General features: G+C 61.5%; 13 protein-coding genes across 13 annotated transcripts; 5 read left to right on the top strand and 8 right to left on the bottom strand.

Moving 5' to 3' along the window:
• Nucleotides 1–48: 48 nt before the first annotated feature.
• Nucleotides 49–462, top strand: OSTLU_26551 (predicted protein; the record flags this gene model as incomplete). Its single annotated transcript, XM_001420469.1, has 1 exon — nucleotides 49–462. The coding sequence occupies one exon, from the start codon at nucleotides 49–51 to the stop codon at nucleotides 460–462; it is 414 nt and encodes a 137-aa protein (XP_001420506.1).
• Nucleotides 463–486: 24 nt separating this feature from the next.
• On the bottom strand, nucleotides 487–2,199 carry OSTLU_26550 (predicted protein). The gene has a single exon (XM_001420300.1). The coding sequence runs from the start codon at nucleotides 2,026–2,028 to the stop codon at nucleotides 556–558; it is 1,473 nt and encodes a 490-aa protein (XP_001420337.1). The 5' UTR covers nucleotides 2,029–2,199; the 3' UTR covers nucleotides 487–555.
• A 33-nt stretch (nucleotides 2,200–2,232) lies between these two features.
• OSTLU_17383 (predicted protein) lies at nucleotides 2,233–3,039 on the top strand (the record flags this gene model as incomplete). The annotated part of the gene is made up of 1 exon (XM_001420468.1): nucleotides 2,233–3,039. The coding sequence occupies one exon, from the start codon at nucleotides 2,233–2,235 to the stop codon at nucleotides 3,037–3,039; it is 807 nt and encodes a 268-aa protein (XP_001420505.1).
• A 45-nt stretch (nucleotides 3,040–3,084) lies between these two features.
• OSTLU_26548 (predicted protein) lies at nucleotides 3,085–3,534 on the bottom strand (the record flags this gene model as incomplete). Its single annotated transcript, XM_001420299.1, has 1 exon — nucleotides 3,085–3,534. The coding sequence occupies one exon, from the start codon at nucleotides 3,532–3,534 to the stop codon at nucleotides 3,085–3,087; it is 450 nt and encodes a 149-aa protein (XP_001420336.1).
• Nucleotides 3,535–3,971: 437 nt separating this feature from the next.
• On the bottom strand, nucleotides 3,972–4,283 carry HFO3502 (predicted protein; the record flags this gene model as incomplete). The annotated part of the gene is made up of 1 exon (XM_001420298.1): nucleotides 3,972–4,283. The coding sequence occupies one exon, from the start codon at nucleotides 4,281–4,283 to the stop codon at nucleotides 3,972–3,974; it is 312 nt and encodes a 103-aa protein (XP_001420335.1).
• A 430-nt stretch (nucleotides 4,284–4,713) lies between these two features.
• On the top strand, nucleotides 4,714–5,124 carry OSTLU_17380 (predicted protein; the record flags this gene model as incomplete). The annotated part of the gene is made up of 1 exon (XM_001420467.1): nucleotides 4,714–5,124. One exon carries the CDS (start codon nucleotides 4,714–4,716, stop codon nucleotides 5,122–5,124), a length of 411 nt encoding a protein of 136 aa, XP_001420504.1.
• A 565-nt stretch (nucleotides 5,125–5,689) lies between these two features.
• On the bottom strand, nucleotides 5,690–6,979 carry OSTLU_2927 (MFS family transporter: sugar; the record flags this gene model as incomplete). Its single annotated transcript, XM_001420297.2, has 1 exon — nucleotides 5,690–6,979. A coding segment is annotated over one exon (1,290 nt), but the record flags the coding sequence as incomplete, so codon positions are not given.
• Nucleotides 6,980–7,595: 616 nt separating this feature from the next.
• On the top strand, nucleotides 7,596–8,174 carry OSTLU_26544 (predicted protein; the record flags this gene model as incomplete). The annotated part of the gene is made up of 1 exon (XM_001420466.1): nucleotides 7,596–8,174. One exon carries the CDS (start codon nucleotides 7,596–7,598, stop codon nucleotides 8,172–8,174), a length of 579 nt encoding a protein of 192 aa, XP_001420503.1.
• Nucleotides 8,175–8,328: 154 nt separating this feature from the next.
• Nucleotides 8,329–9,996, bottom strand: OSTLU_44322 (predicted protein; the record flags this gene model as incomplete). The annotated part of the gene is made up of 1 exon (XM_001420296.1): nucleotides 8,329–9,996. One exon carries the CDS (start codon nucleotides 9,994–9,996, stop codon nucleotides 8,329–8,331), a length of 1,668 nt encoding a protein of 555 aa, XP_001420333.1.
• Nucleotides 9,997–11,169: 1,173 nt separating this feature from the next.
• On the top strand, nucleotides 11,170–13,359 carry OSTLU_44388 (predicted protein; the record flags this gene model as incomplete). Its single annotated transcript, XM_001420465.1, has 1 exon — nucleotides 11,170–13,359. A coding segment is annotated over one exon (2,190 nt), but the record flags the coding sequence as incomplete, so codon positions are not given.
• A 42-nt stretch (nucleotides 13,360–13,401) lies between these two features.
• OSTLU_93463 (predicted protein) lies at nucleotides 13,402–14,199 on the bottom strand (the record flags this gene model as incomplete). Its single annotated transcript, XM_001420295.1, has 1 exon — nucleotides 13,402–14,199. A coding segment is annotated over one exon (798 nt), but the record flags the coding sequence as incomplete, so codon positions are not given.
• Nucleotides 14,200–15,654: 1,455 nt separating this feature from the next.
• On the bottom strand, nucleotides 15,655–17,055 carry OSTLU_2583 (predicted protein; the record flags this gene model as incomplete). Its single annotated transcript, XM_001420294.1, has 2 exons — nucleotides 15,655–16,663; nucleotides 16,706–17,055. Coding segments are annotated over 2 exons (1,359 nt in total), but the record flags the coding sequence as incomplete, so codon positions are not given.
• Nucleotides 17,056–17,366: 311 nt separating this feature from the next.
• OSTLU_50814 (predicted protein) lies at nucleotides 17,367–18,806 on the bottom strand (the record flags this gene model as incomplete). Its single annotated transcript, XM_001420293.1, has 1 exon — nucleotides 17,367–18,806. Exon 1 carries the CDS (start codon nucleotides 18,570–18,572, stop codon nucleotides 17,367–17,369), a length of 1,206 nt encoding a protein of 401 aa, XP_001420330.1. The 5' UTR covers nucleotides 18,573–18,806.
• Nucleotides 18,807–19,188: the final 382 nt, after the last annotated feature.

Genomic DNA, 19,188 nt, shown 5'->3' with positions numbered 1-19,188 from the left:
GCGCGCGCGACGGCGCGATCGACGCCGATCGACGCCTGCGCGCGCGTCATGGCGTCGCGGCGCGGTGTCCCGGCGGGGACGCCGCGACACTTCGCGACGATGTCGGCGCGCGACGCCGAGACGCGCGCGCCCGCGACGGCGCGAGGCGGAACCGCGGTGCCGGCGCACGTGTTGGAGGCCATCTACGGGACGACGACGACGACGACGACGACGACGACGACGACGACGAAGACGACGGTGGTTGAGACGGCGACGAAAGCGGCGCGGTACGACGAGAGTTTGAAGACGTGGTGGCGCACGTACAGCGAACGGAAGAACGATGAGGAGGAGGAACACGTGGCGGATAGTTTGCTGTACGATTACAGACATCTGCCGAGGACGACGCCGGCGCCGAACTTTCGAGAGGATCGATTGGCGCCGACGTCGACGAAGGAGACAAAGGAGACAAAGGAGACAAAGTGAACTGTGTACGATGGTGATTAGCAATAACGATGACGTGTAAAACTAGTAGAAATTTTTGTGATTTGATGGCGACGATGCGCGCGAGAGATGAGCTCACGGCCAAGACGCGCCAGCCATGACGGCTTCGACTTCGGCGACGGTGCGAGGAACGCTCGTCCAAGACTGGCAACCGTCGGCGGTGACGACGACGTTATCTTCTAATCGTACGCCACCCATCGATCGACACGCGTTCACGCGATCGGCAACAAAATATTGCTTGATGTCGGATCCGTCGGCGAGAGCCCTGTCGAGCAAAACGTCGATGAAATAGCATCCCGGCTCGATCGTCATGACGTTGCCTTCCTTCATCAAGGATGCTGTTCTGCAATTCTTCAATCCAGGCTCGGTGCTCCGCGCGGGTGTTCCCGGGAGCCCGTAACCACCAACATCGTGCGTGTCCACGCCGAGGTGATGGCCGAGACCGTGCGGCATGAACGTGGCGCTCACTCGTTTCGCCATCATCTCGTCGATGTCGCCGACGAGAAAGCCGCCATCGACCAACGCGCGCAGAATATGCGTTTCCGCGAGACGCTGCAAGTCGAGCCACGCGCATCCAGGCTTCAACGCTTTCAACACCGCTTGATGCGCGGCCAAAACGCCCTCGTAGATGATCTTCGCGTCCGGGGTGAACTTTCCACCAGCCGGAACCGTCGTCGTGATGTCGGCGGCGTAGCAGTGGTACTCCGCGCCCATGTCCATCAACACTAAATCGCCTTCTTTGATTTGCGCCGAGTTCGGGGCGCCAGCGTGACCGTAATGCAACGTTGCCCCGTTTTTACCCGCGGCGCAAATCGACGTGTACGATTCGTTCCGCATCCCGCCTCGACTGTAACACGTGTGCTTGAACAACGATTCGAGTTGATACTCCATCATTCCCGGCTTTAACGAGCGAATCACCTCCACGTGCGCCATGGAACTAATCTTGCTCGCGTATTTCAAAACCTCTTGCTCGCGCGCCGTCTTCACCGTGCGAAGCTCGGTGATGACGTTGAACAAAGCGTCTGTGGCGTCGATCTTCGTCGCCCCCAGCGCGGCTTCCAATTCCGCCCCCAAACCGTCCGTCACGTCCCCACTGTCCGAGTTCACCCCTTTTAACACGTATATCTTGGTGTCTAACGCCTTCAAGTACCCCTCGAACTCGTCCGCGTACATCACCTCGTCCACGAGATACCGTTCCGCGAACGATTCGCGCGTCTCGATGGCGCCCATCCAAATCGCGTACTCCTGTGGTAGTCTCGGCACGAACAGCGTCGACTTCCCCGTCCTCGCGTCCAACGCGCCGTGACAATCGCCCTCCAGCACTCCGAACATCCAGTGAAAGTACGACTCCTGTCGAAACAACGGTTCGTTATCCGTCGAGTATCGTCGCGTCTGCCGGCCGCCCGTCATCGCGACGACGCCGTCGCCGTCGCCGCGCGCCCGCATCGCCTCCACCGCGCGCGCGCGGTTCTCGCGATGTAATTCATACGACACGCGCAGGGTGTCTTGTCCACGTTCGAACGTCGCGCGCGCGCTTTCGGCGCGCATGACGCACGCGTCGCGTCGTCGCTCCGCCTTCGTCGACGCACCGCGACGACGCGCGCTCGCGCTCGACGACGCCGCGACGCGCGCGCGCGCGAGCATGCGACGCGCGAAGCGTCGCGCGCGTCCGACGTCGCGTCGCGTCCGGCGTCGCGTCGCGTCGCGTCGGTCTGCGTCTGCGTCTGCGTCACTGTCGAGCGCGTCGCGGCGATGTCGACGCCGCCGACGCCGACGGCGCGGCGTCGCGCGCGGCGTCGCGCGCGCGCGACGCGCCTGCTCGCGCTGCTCGCGGCGGTCGTCGCGCGCGCGGTGACGCGCGCCGAGGCGCGCGCGACGGCGCGACGACCGACGACGCTCACGCCGGGGACGCGCGCGCGGGACGTCGAGCTGGCGTTCGGACGCGCGCACGCGTACGACGTGCGAGATCTGAAAGCAAACACGGCGTACGAGGTGAAGGTGTCGTACCGAGCGACGAGCGCGGCGGCGATCGCGGTGGAGTTGGACTCGGGATGGCTCGGCGGCGGCGGGTGGTTCGGCGGCGGCGGCGGTTGGGTCGGCGGGACGACGTCGGATGGACGCACGGAGCTACGGAGGAGGCTGCTGAACGTGGAAAAGTTAGTGTTGAGCAGACGGACGCTCGGGGAGGGGATGACGCGCGCGCGCGTCGTGGTGCGAGCGGAGCGGGAGGGGGTGTATTGGGCGGGCGCGACGGCGCCAGAGTACGTGACGTACGACGTCGAGGTGCAGCCGCTCTTCGCGGCGGGGAAGTTTGGGGAGATTCCGAGACAGTCACTGGGGATGATTTGCGTCTGCGTCGCGTTCGTGGCGCTCGCGATCGCGGGAGCGAGATTCGTGGGCGACGACGTCGTCTGGCGCGCGTGCGACGCGCTAGACGCGCGGAAACGACAATACGCCGCCGCGCACGCGTCGGCGGCGGATGGGCTCGATGACGCGATGAACGTTTCGCTTCGCGAGACGGTTCCGGTGCCCGTGACTACGATAACGAGCGACGATTGATCGATCCGCCTATGTATTAAAAAATTTCTATTGAGTCGTCTAACGCTAATTTTTCTCGGCGTCGCGTCGCATCGCCGCCACGTCCTCCATCATCGTCTTCATCGCATCGCCGTTCAAATTTCCCGTCACCCCCATCACGGGATCGCCGAACGCGGCGACGTCGATCTCCGGTTCCCCGACGCACACGCTCGGCCAGTGAAACTTGGCGCACGTCCGCCGAAGCTTGGTCAGCGAAAGTCGCAGCACCTTCTGCGAACCGTCGCTTTCCAGCTCCCAATACGAATCATCCTTCACTATTGCCCGAGTCAACTCCCCGTCCAGCAGCGTCTGTCCTCGCACGCGAACCGTCGCCGCGGTGGACGTCAGCGTCACCTCGCACTCGCGGGACGTCGCGTCCGCGGGCGCGGCGAAGCTCACGACGATCTCATCTTCGCTCTGCGTCCAAGCGTACCTCGCGGTCGTTCCACCGCATTGTTCTTTCGTCAACGACACCATCGCACCGGTGTCGGACGCGCGCGCGAGGTTGCCATCGCGCGCGAGTTTCGCCAACGCACTCTTGAGACGAATTTGCTCGCGCTCGAACGCGCGCCCGTCGTCGCTTCGCTCGCGTCGGCGATGGCGACGGTAATACCAAATCGTCGTCGCGGCCGCGACGACCGCGACGGTCGCGACCGCGGCGGACGCGCGCGGCGCCATGGAGCGCGTCCACGCGACCGGCTGTCGGGTGATTTCAAATTTTCAAATTTCAAGCGCGAACGACAGAACGCGAGCGACGAACGAGACGCGCGATTTTAGCCGAGACGAAGGAACCTTTTAGAATTGGTGGTGTTAATTTTTTGAACACCAGTGTTTTCGAGACGCGTCGAGAGACGCGTCTTGAGTTTGTTTCGCTTGCGCGTACGTAGACGTCGGTCGGCGTTTTAAAAAAACGCTTAACCGCCGAAACCGTACAAGGTGCGGCCTTGGCGCTTGAGCGCGTAGACGACATCCATGGCGGTGACGGTCTTTCTGCGGGCGTGCTCGGTGTACGTGACCGCATCGCGGATCACGTTCTCGAGGAACACCTTGAGGACGCCTCGGGTCTCTTCGTAGATGAGACCGGAGATGCGCTTGACACCACCACGGCGAGCGAGACGGCGGATCGCCGGCTTCGTGATGCCTTGGATGTTGTCGCGCAACACCTTTCGGTGACGCTTGGCGCCACCCTTCCCGAGACCTTTACCACCTTTACCGCGACCGGACATTGTTGATTACGAAATACGACGAGTCGATTTGTGGCGCCCGCGACGACGCGCGCGGCCTCCATCGCGCGCGCGCGGCGTGAGGCGATTTCTCACGCCTCTCGAGTCGATCGCCGAACTGTTTGCGCACACGAATCGCCCCTTTTTCCGCGAACGCGGCGTTTAACAAAAAACGATTTCGTAAAAGCGCGATCGCGTCGTGCATCGACGAGTGATGACCCGTGACGAGTCTTTGTGATTGTCGTTTTCACACAATCGATGCGCGTTAATCGCGGCGAACGCGCGTGCGACCCCTAAAAAATCGACGGTTCGCGACTCGAGCGATGCGCGCGATCGCCTCGCGCGTCGCGCGCGGCGTGAGGCGTTTTCGCCGTCGAGACGCGTTTTTGCGCGTCGCCGCGCGTCACAATTCCTCGCGAATCTCACAGTAAAAATGGCCCGTACGAAGCAAACTGCCCGTAAGTCCACCGGTGGCAAGGCCCCGCGCAAGCAACTCGCCACCAAGGCGGCCCGCAAGTCCGCCCCGGCGACCGGCGGCGTCAAGAAGCCGCACAGGTACCGCCCGGGTACCGTCGCGCTTCGGGAAATCCGCAAGTACCAAAAGTCCACCGAACTTTTGATCCGCAAGCTCCCGTTCCAACGCCTTGTCCGCGAAATCGCGCAAGACTTCAAGACGGACTTGCGATTCCAATCCTCCGCGGTCTTGGCGCTCCAAGAAGCGTCCGAAGCGTACTTGGTCGGCTTGTTCGAAGACACGAACTTGTGCGCCATCCACGCCAAGCGCGTCACCATCATGCCGAAGGACGTCCAACTCGCCCGCCGCATCCGAGGTGAGCGCGCGTAAGCGCCCGGTGACGTATCCTTTCTAAGGTGTTTCACTCTCAAACAAACAATCAAAAAAGAAAAAGTATAGACCGCTGAGCTTTAAACTCGGTTGTCTTTAAACCAATTGTGCGGGTCAACCGCGCAAAATTGGTGTTCATTCAACACCACCTCCCAGCGAAAGATCCATGTCCCTTCGAACGAAAATAACGAGCATCACTACTTCGAATCAATCGAACGCGCGCTCGCCATCAATCGTCAACCAACCGATCGTCAAACGCGCGCACCGGCACGTAAATAGGCTAAATAGGCGCCCATAACCCATGTGTCTGACGTGGCGCCGCCGATCAAAGCGACGCGCTGCAATCGTCACGTCTCGACGCGCGACGATCCGGCGCGAACGCCTCGGACGAGTGCGATCGTGACACGATCTATCGCTTCATCAACTCGGCCGATGGGAATCGACGATGGCGCGCGCGACGACGCGGCGCGCTCGTAAACGGTTGGCTCAGCGCGCGATTTTTGCGGTCTTCGGCAAATGTTGTACTTTATGATAATATTATCACATTGTTTGCATTATTACTAAATCAATCAAATACGCGCTCGCCCGTGCTCATCGTCAACCACGTCGCCGCGCCCAAGGCGTAGACGACGGCGGTTATGTAGAGTACGGCGCTCCAGTTCCCACCCGTGGCCTCCAACACGGCGCCGGTGGCGTACGTTCCAACCATTCCCGCGATACTCCCCGCGGTGTTCGCCATGCCGTGCAGCACGCCTGCGTATTTCGGGCCGATCTCTTGAAAGTTGACCAAAAATCCCGCTTGCGTAAACGCCGTGCACCCGCACGCGACGGTGAGCGTCGTCACCGCGCGCGCCGCCGTCATCTGCGCTCCATACGCGGCCAGAATGATCAAACAAATCGCAGGACCGATGAAACCGACGCCTTGAATGAATTTGCGCGTCGCAGTCACCGACCAACCGCGAGAGTTGATCAAGTTATCCGCCAATGTTCCCGCGACGACGCCGCTCGCCGCCATGGTGGCCCACGGAAGCGCGCTAAACCACGCGGCTTCTCTGAGGTTAAGACCGACGACTTGCTTGAAATAGAGCGGCATCCACGCCAGAAGGATGAAAAAACCCCAGTTATTGACAAAGTTGGCGATGATGCACGCCCAGGTCGGGGCTTTGGACAGCAATAATTTAAAGGGCGGAGGCGCCGCGTCCTTGAGCGTCGACGACGACGACGTGAGCGCGCCTCCGGGAGAGTCGACGATGTAATTCAACTCGCGGGCGCCCACCATTTTGCAATCTTTGGGATACGTCGTCGCGGCGAAGTGCCAAATCGCCGCCCACGCCAAACCGAGCGCGCCGAAGAGGATGAACGGTCCGGGAACGCCGCCTCTCGCCAGGAGCGCGGGCGCCGCGAGCAAGCCAATCATCGAACCGCTTTGAAATCCTCCCATAGAAATCGCCACCGCGCGCGAACGCTCGGTCCTCGGCACCCACCGGGAGATGACGTTATTCATGCACGGCAACGCCACGCCCTCCCCCAGCCCCATGACCGCGCGCGCGACGAGCAGCGGCGCCAAGCCTCCGCTCGTCGCCGCGAACGGCGTCGCCACGGTCGCCAGCGACCAAACCGCGATACCCGCCCCGAGCACCACCTTCCCACCGTATCTATCCGCCAACATCCCGCCGACGAGCGGCGTCAGCGCGTACCCCCACAGGAACGAGCTCTGCACCAACCCGACGGCGCGTTCGCCCCACCCGTTCGCCGCCGCCAGCGGCACCCCCGCCACCGCCATGATCACCCGATCCGCGTTGCACAGCATCAGCGCGAACGCCACGAGCGACACCACCACCATTCGATACCTCGTCGTCGTCGTCTCGTCCTCGCGCGTCGTCGCCGCGTTCGCCCTCGCGTTCGCCCTCGCGCGCGTCGTCCCTCGCCGCGCCGCCGTTTCGCGCGCGTCGTTCGCCGCCGTCCCCGTCGTCGCGCGCGCGTCCGAGCTCTCGCGTCTCGCGCCGCGCGCCGTCGTCGTTCGCGCGCGCGCGTCGCTCGCGCGTCGTCGCGCCGTCTCGCCTCTGCGCCTCGTCGTCGCTCGCGCGCGCGTCGCGTCCGTCGCGCGCGTCGCCGGCGTCGCGACGCGCGTCGCCGTCGTCGGCGTCATCGAGGATGCGCGCGCGTCGCGCGTCGCCTTGTCGCGTCGCCGCGCCGCGACGCTCGTCCGACGCGGCGAATCGAATCCGTCGCGCGCGTCCACACACGCGCGCGCGCGACGAGCGCGCGCGCGACGACGCGCGATCGCCGCGCGTCGACCTCGATCGGCGCGCGCGACGCGCGACGCGACGGATCGCCGAGGCGCGTCGATCGGCGCGCGCCGAAGCGTCGCGATCCGAAGCGTCGCGAACGCGCCGCGCGGCGACGACGCCGACGACATGGCGCGCGCGACGGCGAGAAAAACGTCGCGACGGAGCGCGTCGACGGGGACGATGGACGCGGACGCGAGCGCGACGACGTCGGGGCGAGCGACGACGTCGGCGCGGGGACGAGGGCGCGGCGACGGGGCGACGACGACGCGAGACGCGGGCGAGGACGAGGGCGCGCGGAGACGTAGCGCGGGCGCGGTGAGGCGAACGTCGCGCGCGTCGTTCGATTCGGACGTCGCGCGAGGCGATGGGGAGGGAGGAACGAAGGAAAAATTTGAGTGCAACGTGTGCTTCGAAGTCGCGCGGGAGCCGGTGGTGACGCCGTGCGGGCACTTGTACTGCTGGCGATGCATCAACACGTGGCTGAGCGTCGGCGATAACGTGGCGTGCCCGGTGTGCAAGGGAGAGATGACGAAGGATATGTTGATCCCGCTGTACGGGTTCGGGGCGAACACCGCGAGGGGGGGGGCGAAGCGCGAGGGAGGCGGCGCGCCGCCGCTGGAATCGGCGGCGGGACTGGCGACGTTGCTGGGTTTGAGGAGCAGCGACGAATTGAGCACGGAACAGGCGAGTCAGTTGCTGCTATCGCGATATCTGCTCGCCATCGGAACCCTGGTGATCGTGTGCTTACTGGTCATCTGAGGAGGGAAGATTCGTCGCGTCGTCGCGCGACGAGACGGCGACTTCGATTCAATTCTTGTTGTACAACGCAAAGCGCTCAACACCGCCGCGCGCGTCAGGTTATTCAAAATTATCATAGCTTCTCATCTTAATACATTTACGCAATCGCTTCTATTTATTTCCTCGGCCCTTTTTCGACGCCCTTTCCTCTCCACAGCAAGCGAATCGGAGTTCCCGGGAAGCCGATGTTCTCTCTCAGTTGGCGCTCCATGTACCGACGGTACGTGTCCGGAAACAGCTTGGGGTCGTTCACGAAAAAGACGAACGTCGGTGGACGTATCGACGCTTGCGTGATGTAATAAATCTTACCCTTTCTGCTGTTTCTCGACGGCGGGAGCTTCCACAAAGTCGCCTCTTGTACGACAGAGTTGAGCGTCGCCGTGGTGAGACGTTTGCGGTGATTCTCGCTCGCCACCTGCGCGGCGTCTAAAATCTTTTGGATTCTCTGTCCAGTGAGCGCAGACGTGTACACAATTTCGGCATATTCAAACACACGCAACTTTAATCGCATATCGTCCGTATACTTGTTCATCGTGTGCGTATCCTTGTCCACCAAATCCCACTTGTTGATGCACAACACGATGGCGCAGCCCTCTTGCGTGGCGCGCTCGGCGAGTACAAAATCCTGTTGGCTCGGTCCTTCAGTACCATCTATAACTAGCACCACTACGTCTGCACGCTTCATCGCTTGCAAAGCGCGACCGACGCTGAGTTTTTCGGCTCCATCCGTGCCGGATTTCACTTGAGTTCGTCGCCGAATGCCCGCCGTATCGATGAGTGTAAACTTTCGCCCCGTGTACTTGTCCTCGACCAAGGTATCGATGCTGTCTCGTGTGGTACCAGAAAAGTCGCTCACGATCGATCGCGCTTCACCGGCCAAACCATTCAACAACGAACTCTTCCCCACGTTCGGTCGGCCGATGATGGCGACTGTGACGGGAATATCTTCCTCCTCTGCGTTTTCATCCTCGGAGACTTGCGGAGGCGGCGGCAAAGTCGCGCACATGTTATCCAAAAGCTCCCCGGTCCCGGTGCCGCTGATGGCGGAAACAGCGAGTGGGGTAACGTCGCCTAAAGACCAAAACTCGAGGATTTGGTCCTCCCCCTTCGTCGTGCTCTCGCACTTGTTCACCGCCAGATGGAGCGGTATTTTCGAGTGCGTGCGACGCAACCAGGCGAAAATATCCATATCCGCCGCCGTCAGCCCAACTTGACCGTCGACGACAAAAATGAGCACAGACGCTTCTCGCACAGCCTCCGCGGCCTGCGCCTCGATCATCCCAGGTAAGATTTCGACGCCGCCGACGGTGTCCGTCTTCGGCCCACCCTCGGGATTGGCCGGTAAATTTTCCAACCCGCCCGTGTCCACCATCATGAACTCGTGTTCGCCCCAATACGCGCGCACATACATCCGATCTCGCGTCACCCCCGGCTCGTCGTACACGATCGCCCGTTTCGTTCCAGTGAGTCTATTAAACAACGCGCTCTTCCCCACGTTTGGCCGTCCCACGACGGCGACTCTTGGCAGCGCCTCGTCCGGCACTTTACTCCAATCTCGTCGCGTCTTCCTTCGCACTCTCGCGTCCGCGCGCGCCTTCCCCTTCCTCCCGCTCGTCCCGACCGTCTCTTCCTCGCTCGCGTCTTCGTCTTCGTCCTCGCCGCGCTCGCTCGCGCCGCCTTCGTCGCCGAACAGCCTTCGCTCCAGCGCCCTCGCGTCCTCCGACAGCGTGCTCGCCAGTTCGTTCGCCCACGCCGTGGCGTACGTCCGCGCCTCGCGGTCCATGCGCTCCATCTCGATCGCCGACGTCCCGCTCGCCCGCGCGCGCGCGTCGTCGTCGTCGTCGTCCGTCGTCGTCCCGCCGCCGGCGGCGCGCCGCGTCGTCGTCGCGCGTCGTCGCGTCGCGCCCGCCGCGCGCGTCGCGCCCGGCCCTCGCGCGTCGAGCGCTCTGGACAGTCCGCACCGCATCGCGCGCGCGCACGTCGCCGTCGTCGCGCGCATCGCTCGCGCGCGAGGCGTCGACGTGTGCCGTCGCGCGCGGGCGCGGCGGCACCGAAACACCAACTCCTCACTGTTTGCACATACGACGACCGACCGCGCGCGACCGATCGCGAATCGCGCGCGCGCGAATCGCGTCCGTCACTCGCCGCCGCGGCGTCGATCGCGCGCGCGCGCGAGATGAGAGACGCGCCGAACGACGTCGCATCGCTCGCGCGCGCGCTCGACGCGACGCTCGCGACGGTGACGACGGAACGACGGCGCGAAGACGCCGACGAGGACGCGGACGGATTAACGGCGTCGGGCGCGACGGCGACGCGCGCGCGCGATGGGACGACGATCGCGTTTCGAACGTCGTACTGGACGAATTGGGGGGAGAATCTCGTGGTGTGCGGCGCGGACGCGGCGCTGGGACGATGGAACCCGGCGAGAGGGCTGCGGATGCGGTGTCGGGCGGGACGCGGCGAACGCGAGCTCGAGTGGCGAGCGGAGACGCGCGCGGAGGACGGAGGGCTCGGGAGCGGGAAAAGCGCGAACGGGAGGAGGACGATCGAGTATAGGTACGCGGTGATCGACGAGCGCGAACACGTGATCGCGTGGGACGGGGAGGTGCGGACGTTGGAGTTGGAGGACGGGCGCGGGACGCGCGGCGAGCGAGGCGTGGAGTGCGCGGACGAGTGGAATTCGCGCGCCACGGCGGAGCACGTGTTCGAACGCAAGGCGTTCGCGAGCGTGGTGACGCCGGAGTACGTGGGACGCGGGGATTTGGCGCACGAAGTCGTGGGAGATCGGTGCGAGACGAATGGGGAGACGACGCCGGCGAAGCGCGGGCGCGCCGGAGTAGACGTGCGGTTGGAGATTAAGGCGCCTCGTGCGACGAAATCCCAGCGCGTCGTCGTGCGTGGGTCGTGCGCGGCTTTGAAAAGTGAGCGCTCGCTCGGCAAACGCGCGGGAACGGACGTGTGGACGATCGAGTTCCAAGTAGACGCGTCCGAGTTGCCGTTTGAGTACTCGTACGCCCTTCGGGACGGCGACGACGTCGTGGAGGACGCTCGAGGCGCGCGAGAGTGTTCGCTGAGCGACGACGGGGACGTCGCAAACGCGGTAGAAAGACGATTGATTCATCGCGATGGCGTCTTCACCCACGGCGGGGTTTGGAAAGGTTCGGGAATGGCGCTTCCCGTCTTCTCCGTGCGCACGGCGCAGAGCGTCGGGTGCGGCGACTTTGTGGATTTGCGTCAAATGGTGGACTTTGCGTCGACGACTGGGATGTCCGTGGTGCAGGTGTTGCCGGTAAATGACACGTGCGTGTACGGCACTTTTTGGGACTCTTATCCGTACTCGTCGCTCTCCGTGCACGCGCTTCACGTCATGTATCTGCGCGTGCAAGAGCTATCCGGCGTCACGGCGGAACTCGCGGAGGAAATCGAAGCCGCGCGCGTGGCGTTGGACTTGAAAGAGATCGACTACGAGGCAACGGTAAAGGAGAAACTTTCGTTCGCGCGTCGAGCCTATTATACCGACGGCGAAAAGGTTCTCGCGTCTGATGATTTTCAAACGTTTTATAAAGCCAATGAATCGTGGCTGCGACCGTACGGCGTCTTTTGCGTACTTCGAGATTTGTTCGGTACGGCTGAACATTGGCGTTGGGGTGTGTTCGCCACGTTCTCGAAAGAAATTTTGGACAAGATTGATTGCCCGGGAGGCGATTTGTACGAGTCGACACGATTCTTTTTTTACCTCCAGTACAATTTGCACACCCAACTGGTTACGACGGCGCAATACGCCAAGTCAAAGGGTGTCATTTTGAAAGGCGATCTTCCGGTCGGCGTGGACAAACGCAGCGTCGATACGTGGATGCACCCACGTTTGTTCCGCATGGATACTTCCACGGGCGCGCCGCCCGATGCTTTTGATGCAAACGGACAGAACTGGGGATTCCCGACGTACAACTGGGAAACTATGGCTGAGGACGACTACGCCTGGTGGCGAGCTCGCATGCAACACTTGGAGCAGTACTTCAGCGCGATTCGTATCGATCATATCTTAGGATTCTTCCGAATATGGGAACTTCCCGCGAGCGCTACAACTGGGCGCATGGGTCGGTTCAGGCCGTCGCTACCGCTCACGCGCGACGAGCTCGCGGCGCGTGGGTTGTGGGATCTCAATCGTCTGACGCAGCCTTATATCCAATGGCACGAGTTAGAGGTGCTTTTCGGAGAAAACGTGCACGAAATCGCGTATCGATACATGATCGAGGTCGATGATCAGCGCGGATTATGGCAGTTCAGACGTGAGTTTGACACTGAACAGGCTATTTTTGCCGCAACGAAACCTCGCGGAGATTTCCCGATGCATCTCAACGACGAACAACTCTTGGTTCGCGCTGGATTGATGCAACTGTTTCAAAACCGATGCCTCTTGACAGACGTGGAGAATATCGACCATTTCTATCCTCGGTTCGGGCTCGAAGAGACGACGTCTTTCCAAGCGCTCGAAGGCTGGATGCGAGACGCGCTCAGAGATTTGTCGAACGATTACTATTTCGGCCGTCAAACGAACACATGGCGTAAGCAAGCACGAAAAGTGTTACCCGCGCTGTTGAAATCGACGGAAATGCTCGTGTGTGGAGAAGACCTCGGCTTCACACCGATGTGCGTGCCGCCTGTGATGGATGAACTTGGTATTCTAGGTTTACGCATTCAGCGCATGCCTCCCGTGGGCGAAAGTTCAGAATTCGGTCGCCCGCACACGTATTCATACTTAACGGTTTGCTCGCCTTCTTGTCACGACACCATGACCACGCGAGCGTGGTGGGAAGAAGACGCCGAACGCCGTGCGCGATACGACGAGATGTTTCAGTGCGGAAATGACGACGCGTGCACGCCGAGTGTGATGCGCCGAATTCTCACCCAGCACATCGAAAGTCCGAGCGTGCTGGCTATTTTCCCGATTCAAGACGTTCTTGCGCTCGACGAACGATACGCCAAGCGACCAGCGCTGGAAGAAACAATCAACGACCCAACGAATCCCAAACATTACTGGCGGTTCAGAATCCATGTTGCGTGTGAAGAATTACTCGCAAACGCATCATTCGTGAAAGAAATCAAAGACCTCGTGCGCGTGCGCTCGCAAACAACATCAACTTAGACGCCGCGATGACTAGAAATCTAGAAAATAATACAACAAATGCTACGCCGCCGAATGCACGACGCGCTCTAAGAAATCGGTCACCTTGCTCTTGTAATCTTCGTAGTCGTCGCGGCCAATTTCGCAGTGCCCAGCGTCGTCGTACTTGTGAAGAGTGCTCCTGTGACCGGTTTGGTCTTGTCTGAGCGTCGCGAAAGCCTCGATCTCGCGTGGGGAAATCAGTACGTCGGCTTCGCTGTACATGAACATCGACGGGCAACGCAACAAGATTGACTCTGGCGCTCCCGCCTTGCCCCACAACTCATCGATCCTCAGCAAACGTTCGCTGAGAACCCTTCTCCCTAACAACCACGACGCAAACACCTCGAAATACGGCGATGGCTCACTCGTCGCGCTCGCGCCTCCAACGACAGCCGCGAACGCCCGCGCCACGATATCGGGCCGCAAATTTCCAGGGGCGCAATCGAACACGACGCCCTTCGTCCGCTCAAAAATCGTGCGCGCCGTCGCGTCGCCGTTCGCCGCCTTGAGCATTAAATTTCCAGCGAAAATGAACCCTCCGTTCGACGCCACGTGCACGACGCACTTTCCGCGAACGTGCCGCGCGAGCGCTCGCAGGATTACGTCGGCGTACGCATCGACCGCCGCCGGCACGAGCATCGCCGCGCTCGGCGGCGCGATCGCCACCGCGTCGCAATTCGCGTCGACGTACATCGCCGCATACTTCTTCACGTGTTTCAACGACGCTCCAAACCATCCGACGCATATCGCGAGCGGTCGTTCGGCGTCGTTCGACCGCGTGAGGAGTTCGCAGTACGGCGCGAGTTTTATCGCGCGCACGTCGTCGTTCGCGGCGAACGAGGCGGCCGCGCGACGAGACGGCGCCCGGCGCGCGTCGCGCGCGCGCGGGCGGGCGGCGCGGACGCTCGCGGGGGCGAGGGTGCGCGCGACCGCGCGCGCGGCGGCGACTCGAAGCATCGCGCGAGGCTGCGAGTGACGCGACGTACTACAATCGCTACTTTCGAGGGCTCTAGGTCGTTCGACGAGATCGCGCGAGCGAGCTGTCCCTCCTTCGCGTCCTCGCGCCGCGAGGGTGTAGTACTGCGGCTGGGTCAACCTTGGGTCAACCCTGGGTTAACCTGCCGCAGGCGAGCGATAGTTTGGACGCTATCGCCGCCTTGTTTCGCGTGTCTTCTGGCGTCGGCCTCTGCGCGAGGGTCAGTCTGCGCGGCCCGTCTCGGAGACGACGATCGCGCGAGTCGGCGCGCGAACGCGCGCGCGCGCGTCCATCGCCGCGCACATCGATTCAAAAGAATTCGTACGCGCTTTCTTTCCTTCGTTTTCGTGTCTTGCTAGTCGCGCGCGCGACGCCCGAGGCGCCGCCCGAGGCGGGATCCGGCGCCGAGAAACGCCGCTTCAACGCGCCCCATCTCGCGCGTCCGCGCGTCGCGCGCGCCGCGGCGCGGCGCTCGAACGACGCGCGGTTCGATGCTCGACTTTTTTTCTTCTTTCGCGACGCGTCCGCGACGACCGCGCCGAGTCGCGCGCGCGTCGCAGAGTGCCGAGGTGCCCTCGCGCGCGTCCGAGGCCGCGTCACAAGGTCGAGACGCCGAGACGAAACGTCACATGGAGGCATGACGAAGAAGACGCACGTGAAAAAGTTTCTGCGACGCCACCGACGCGTGGCGGAGAACGCGCGCGTCGCGGGGGACCGAAATTTCGCGCGGCTCGCGCAAATCGCGCTCGCGCCCGGTCAAGACGCGGGCGACCGAGCGATATGTGCGCGCGCGGCTGCGAGTCGTCTCGCGAAGCTTTGCGCGGCGCCGGAGCTCGTCGCGAGCAAGCGCGTTCGCGAAACCTCGCTCGAGGAGGGCGAGATCGTGGCGAAGGTCACATCGCGTCGACGTGGACGCGATGGCGCGGAGCGCCCGAAGCACGCGAGTCTTCGGAGACTCGTGTACACGCCATGGTTCAATACCGTGCATGTGATTGTTTCAACGCGCGCTAAGTCTCAACTGTTTACTCGTTTAAGCGAATTTGTTTGCTATGTGTCGATCGTGGGCGATGGCGTCAGACGAGGGACGAGCGTTCGTCTTGCTCGACGTCTTGCTCGACGATTTTGACGCCGCCGGCGAACGCCGCTGCCGCGGCGTAGACGCAGGCGATGGTCAACGCCATGCCTTGCAATGCGAAGATTTCGCCCTGACGCCTCGGATCGACTTGAACGAAAGAGTCTTCGAGCGAGTGTCGCACGCGCGCGGCACCGAGGGTTGGTTCTTCGGCGTGCTCTCCTCGCATGTAGGAGGAGAAGTGCTCGAGAGATTTCTTTGGATAGCGCTTCATCTTTTCGCCGTACTTGCCGTCGTAATCGACATAAACCAAACCAAATCGTTTCGATCGCCCATCCACCCACTCGACGTTGTCGAACATCGACCAATAAAAGTACCCCACAACGTTTGCGCCTTTACGCATCGCCTCGCGAGCGGCTCCGAGATAGGCATCGATAAACTTGACTCTCGTTGTGTCGTCCAGAGTTTCCGCGATATCGCCCCTCTCGGCGATATCGACGCCATTCTCCGAGATCATGATCGCTGGATCGTCGTATCTGTCCTTGATGTGCAGCAAAACCTTTTCTAATCCCCACGGCACGATGTGCAACCAGTCGCTTTGCGCCTCCTTGCCGATTGGTTTCTTGCTCTTTTCTGACTCTAGTGTGATCTCCCACGGCTGAGGTCTGCCGCTCAAACCAAGCTGCGACGAAGCTTGCGCGTCGGTCACATGCTTGGCGAAGTAGGACGTGTAGTGATTGAGCGCAAAGTAATCGACGCTCCCTTTCACGAGCACGCGCTCCTCCTCGGTGAACTCCGGAAGAAAGCTCCCCAATCTCGCCCGCATGCTCGCCGGATAGTCACCTTTATAAATAGGATCGGCAAACCATCCAAGCTCTTCATCCATCGCGTTTGCCGCCGCACGCACGTCGTCCGGCGAATCCGACGCCGGCTCGACCCAAGCGCTATTCAAATTGATTGAAAGTTTCCCTCCAAACTGGGAATATTTCTCCCTATAGAGCGCCACCGCCAAAGCGTGTGCACGCAACATATTATGCCCCACTTTAAGTTGTTCTTCCACGCTCCGACGCCCAGGCGCGTGAAGGCCCGCACCGTAGCCCATCTCTGCGACGGTTTTTGGCTCACTAATTGTGGTCCAATATTTTATCCCCTTCCCGAGTCTACTAAACACCGCATCCGCGTACTTCTCAAAATCTTTCAAGATTTCATCCTTCACCCAAGCTCCTTCGCACACGCTCCCACGCCCGCTCGCGATCGTTTCGTTGGCGCAGCACCACATCGGCGTGTCCCAGTGAAACAGCGTCACGTGCGGTTCCACGCCTCGCTCGCGTAGCGCCCCGAAAACGTTCTGATAATACTCGAACCCTTCATCGATCGCGCTCCCGTCGGCGCGCATCAACCTCGGCCAGCTCAGGGACATTTTGAAATGTTTCACTCCCGCATCCGCCATCATTTGCGCATCCGCCGCGTATCGCTCGTGAAAGCCGATCCCGCGCTCCGCCTCCACTCTCTTCTCCTCTCCTAGTTCGCTCACGAACGCGTCCCACACCGATCGCGGGCGATCACCACCGTTTCCTTCGATCTGCCACGCCGACGTTCCGACGCCGAACGCGAACGACGGTGGGAAGGTGACAAAGTTTCCGTCGCCGTGGCTCGTTTCGCCTCGATGGTGTTGGTGCGCGTGGGTCTGCGCGCTCGCGCGGGCGACGACGCCGACGAGGACGACGACGAACGTCGACGACACCATCGGAGGGTCGTTTCCTCGATCACGACGGCGCATTTTAGCCCGCGGCGAAGCGCGCGCGGGTCTGAGGGGCGCGCGTGTACGCGTAACACCCAACTCGCCCGCAGGAGTTTGGTGAAACGGAACGAGAGTGGAGTGGAATGAAATGAAATGAAATGAGAAATTAAAATCTAAACAATACGAACGCGCGTGCGTTAGCTCCAAATATCACGGACGTAACGACCGGATTTAGTGAAGTCGGCGAGGAGAGCCTCGGCGGCTTTGACGTCAGAGACGCCGCAGACGCCGGCTTGAGCGACGACGCGGACGAGGGCGGCGTGGACATCCTTGGCCATGTGCGCGCCGTCGCCGCATACCATGACGTAAGCGCCCTCAGAGATTAAGCGCGCGACTTCGGTGGCGTGCTCTTCAATTTTGTGCTGCACGTATACCTTTTCTGCGGTCTCGCGGCTAAAGGCGCAGACGAGCTTTGTCAGCGAGCCATCGGCGGTGAAACTCTTCCAGTCGGCTTCGTACAGGAAGTCCTCATCTGCCTTGCGACAGCCGAAGAACAACATAGCTTCAGATAATCGACCGCCTTTTTGTGCTTTAGCGCGTCTGGACTGGAGGAAACCGCGGCATGGTGCGACGCCGGTACCCGGACCAATCATCACTAGCGGCGCGCTCGAGTCTTCGGGCAGGCCGAACTTCAAGCTTGGCTTGATGTACACCGGGACTTTGTGCTCGCACTTGTCGTCGACCGATATCTCGTCGAGCCAGTTCGTGGCGACGCCGAGGCGATGTTCACCGCTGGGTACCTGGAACCGCACGACACTGAAGGCAACCGACGGCGTTGTTGGTGCCACCTCGGGCGCGCATGTGATCGAATACAGTCTCGGCGCGAGCGGAGAGAGGGCATCTAAAAGCTCGGCTAACGGAGGACAACAACTCGGATAATTGTTCAAGAGCGTCAATAGCGTCGGTGACTGCGCGCGAATCTGTGTTTCGTATTCTGCTCGACCACCACGCGATGAAAGGTGCAAGAGGGCGTCTTTTTCCTCCGCGTTGCCGCAGTGTTCGGCGAGAACGCGAAGGAGCGACTTACGCGGACATCCCGTGATGTCGATATAATTCGTGAACACACTCTTTACCGTGCACGGGGTGTGAATATGCGGCAACGGATGAGTCGCGTGTTCATTCGTGTCACCTTTCTTCCAATTCAGCGTGAAAATGGCGGCTTGATCGAGACCCAGCCGATCGACGATGGCTCGAACCAGCTCGGCGTCGTTCTGCGGTACGATGCCAATGGAATCTCCCGGCTTGTAAGAGATCCCACTTGATCCGAGATCAAACTCCATGTGCAACACTCGCCGATCGGATTTCAAGTTTGTGAGTACCTCACGCTTGTGAATAGTCGCCATGTACGGCGAGGAGACGGTGTATGCACCTTCGGAATCTGGACCGGGCGCGACGCGATTAGCAACCACTTCTGTCGTTTTCGGCAGCCACTGCACTTCAGATCGGCAGATTGGTAGTGGTGGCACGCCTTCGACTTTCTTCGCCGGCGCAGCCGCTTGCGGTGGCTTCGAATCGCCTTTTGGAGCTTCAGTGGCGGCATTAGCGTCTTCCACAATTGTCTCACCCTCGCGCAACTTGTGTGAGTTTCCTCGAGCGACTTCGAGATGAGACCAAAACGTGCTCGTCCATGCGTCAACTTGTTCGTACAAACCGCGACGGCACTCGCACGCGATCCGCCGACTTTCTCGCGGGGCGTGGCCTCAGGCGACGATAATGGCGGCACACGGGGTGTGAGTTATGCGGCAGCGCTCGCACGCGATGCGCCGACTTTCACGCGGAGCGTGGCCTCGGGCGACGCTGGCAGTGCACGGGGTGCGAGCCATGCGGCGGTTTTCTTGCCCGCCTTTGATTCCAGTCCCTCACTTTGGGGAATGCATCTGTGGGACCAATTTGTGTTGGGCGTAGCGGCGGGTCGCCAGAACTTTACCCAATCGGTATCGTCTCGTCGTTAGGGGCATT

This window comes from Ostreococcus lucimarinus, chromosome 11 (assembly GCF_000092065.1).
Source record: "Ostreococcus lucimarinus CCE9901 chromosome 11, complete sequence".
NCBI lineage: Eukaryota > Viridiplantae > Chlorophyta > Mamiellophyceae > Mamiellales > Bathycoccaceae > Ostreococcus > Ostreococcus sp. 'lucimarinus'.
This window is presented reverse-complemented; position numbering and strand designations above follow the sequence as displayed.